Source organism: Eimeria mitis, genomic scaffold (assembly GCF_000499745.2).
Source record: "Eimeria mitis Houghton genomic scaffold, Emh_scaff74, whole genome shotgun sequence".
NCBI classification, from domain to species: domain Eukaryota; phylum Apicomplexa; class Conoidasida; order Eucoccidiorida; family Eimeriidae; genus Eimeria; species Eimeria mitis.
In genome coordinates, this window is record NW_013575401.1 from 2501 (window position 1) to 5000 (window position 2500).

The window sequence follows — 2500 nt, forward strand, 5'->3', positions numbered from 1 at the left end:
GCTGCTGCTGCTGTTGCTGCTGCTGCTGCTGCGCTAGCAGAGGCTACTGCAGCAACGACTGAAACCCTAAACCCTAACCCTCAGCGCAAAACCCTAATTTTCGTTTGTTGATTAATATTCTGCTTTGCTGCAGACAGCAGCAACAGTAGCAGCAGCAGCAGCAACAATAGCAGCAACAGCAGCAACGATAGCAGCAACAGCAACAGCAGCAGCAGCAGCAGCAGCAGCAGCAATAGCAATAGCAGCAATAGCAGCAACAGGACACAGCGTTGTTAGTGACAGCTTGCTAGGCATTAAGAAACAACGTGCTGCAGCCAATGCTCACTCTGCTGCTGCTGATGCTACTGTTGCTGCTGCTGCTGCTGCTGCTGCTGCTATTGTTGCTGCTGCTGCTGTTATCTCTAGCGGTGCTGGTCCTGCTGCTTCTGCTGCTTGTTGGGCTGTCGCTGCACGGTTTGCTGCTGTTGCTGCAGCAGCAGCAGCAGCTGCTGCTGCTGCTGCGTTGCTCGCCGCTGTGTCTGCTGCTGCTGCTGCTGCTGCTGCTGTTTCCTCGTGCTGCTGCTGCTACTAACAAATGCAAAATGCATCTAAGCTGAGGGGAGTGTGGGGTGTCTCCCCCAGCTGTCTCCTTTTGTGTCTCCGTTTCTGTCTCCTCTTTCTGTCTCTGTTTTTTTTTCTCTTTCTGTCTCTGTTTCTTTTTCGCTTTCTGTCTCTATTTCTTTTTCTCTTTCTGTCTCTGTTTTTGTTTGTCTCCGTCTGTCTCTGTATATGTGTTTACCTCTCCTTGTCTTTCTCTGTCTCTGTGCGTCTCTGTGTCTCCTTGTCTGTGTCTCTGCCTGTCTCCTTCTCTTTCTGTTTCTGTCTCCTTTTCTCTCTGTTTCTGTCTCCTTTTCTTTCTGTCTCTGTCTCTTTATTTCTGTCTCCCTTTCTCTCTGTCTCTGTCTCCTTTTCTTTCTGTCTCCTTCCGCCTGGTGTGTCTGTCTCCCTCTGTCTCCGTCTCTGTCTCCCGAAGATAACGCAAAGAGACAGAAAGAGACACAGAGACGGAGACAGAGACAGAGACAGACAGAGACAGAGAGAGAAAGAGGGAGACAGAGACAGAGAGAGAAAGAAAGAGACAGAGAAGGAGACAGAGACAGAGACAGAGGAGACAGAAAGAGACAGAAAGAGACGGAGACAGAGACAGAAAGAGACAGAAAGAGACAGAAAGGGACAGAAAGAGACAGAGACGGAGACAGAGAGACAGGGGGAGAGAGACGGAGACGGGGAGAGACAGAAGGAGACAGAGACGGAGACAGAGAGAGACAGAGTCGGAGACAGAAAGAGACAGACACAGACACAGACATACAGAAAGAGACAGAAAGAGACAGAGAGAGACAGGGAGAGACAGAGAGACAGAAAGAGACAGAAAGAGACAGAGAGACAGAAAGAGACAGAGAGAGACGGAGAGACAGAAAGAGACAGAAAGACACGGAGAGAGACAGAGAGACAGAAAGAGACAGATAGAGACAGGGAGAGACAGAAAGAGACAGAGAGACAGAAAGAGACAAAGAGACAGAAAGAGACAAAGAGACGCAGGGGGTAGAGACAGAGAGGCAGAAGGAGACAGAGACGGACGGAGAGGCAGAGAGGAGACAGAGACAGAAGGAGACACAGAAAGACAGAGACAGAAAAAAAAGGAGACAGAAGCAGGAGAGAAGAGAGACAGAAAGATAGAGAGAGACAGAGAGAGACAGATAAAGAAAGAAAGAGAGAAACGGAGACAGAGAGAAAGAGAGAGAGAAAGACACACAAAGAAAAGGAGACAAAGACAGAGACAGAAAGAGACAAAGACAAAAGGAGACTGTTGCAGGAGGAGACAGTTTCTGTCTGTCTCCTTTTTTGTCTCTCCTTTGTCTCTTCTCTGCTCCTCGTGTGTCTCCCCGCTCTCTCTGTCTTTTGTTTTTTTTTTTTGTCTCTTTTGTCTGTCTCCTTTTAGCAGCAACAAGCAGCAGCAATGCAGCAGCAAGAAGTAGCAGCAAGCAGCAGCAAGCAGCAGCAAGCAGCAGCAAATATATATTAAACTGCTGCCAGCAGCAGCAACGGTCCTTCTGTGTCTCTCTCTGTTTATTGCTGCTGCTGCAGCGCAGCAGCAGCAGCAAAGACAGGGAACAGCTGCAGCACAGCAGCAGCAGCAGGGGAGGCAGCAGAAGACAACTAAGAAACAAAGAAGCAGCAGCAACAAGGCCAACAGCAACAGCAACAGCAACAGCTAGAGCACCAGCAGCAGCAGCAGCAGCAGCAGCAGCAGCAGCAGCAGCAGCAACAGCAACGCACGTGGGCCGTGCTGCTGTGCTGCTGCTAAGCCTTGCATAGCAGGAGGTGTACATACACCTGGTGAGGGGCAGCGCTGCAGCAGCAGTTTATCTCTGTTTGTTTATATAAAAAAGAAAAAGAAAAAGAAAAAAAAANTGCTGCTGCTGCTGCTGCTGCTCCTGCTGCTGCTGCTGCTGCTGCTGCT

The 2500-nt window shown here is 49.6% G+C and overlaps 1 protein-coding gene across 1 annotated transcript in view; it reads left to right on the top strand.

The window, feature by feature from the left end:
* Positions 1 to 1585, top strand: part of EMH_0064130 (uncharacterized protein) — a gene marked incomplete at both ends in the record, with an annotated part of 4021 nt that extends 2436 nt beyond the window's left edge. The window contains 2 exons of the mRNA XM_013501704.1: positions 134 to 271; positions 1013 to 1585. Of these exons, the coding sequence (XP_013357158.1) occupies positions 134 to 271; positions 1013 to 1585 (711 nt within the window). The remainder of the gene's footprint in view (positions 1 to 133; positions 272 to 1012) is intronic.
* Between the last annotated feature and the right edge of the window lie 915 nt (positions 1586 to 2500).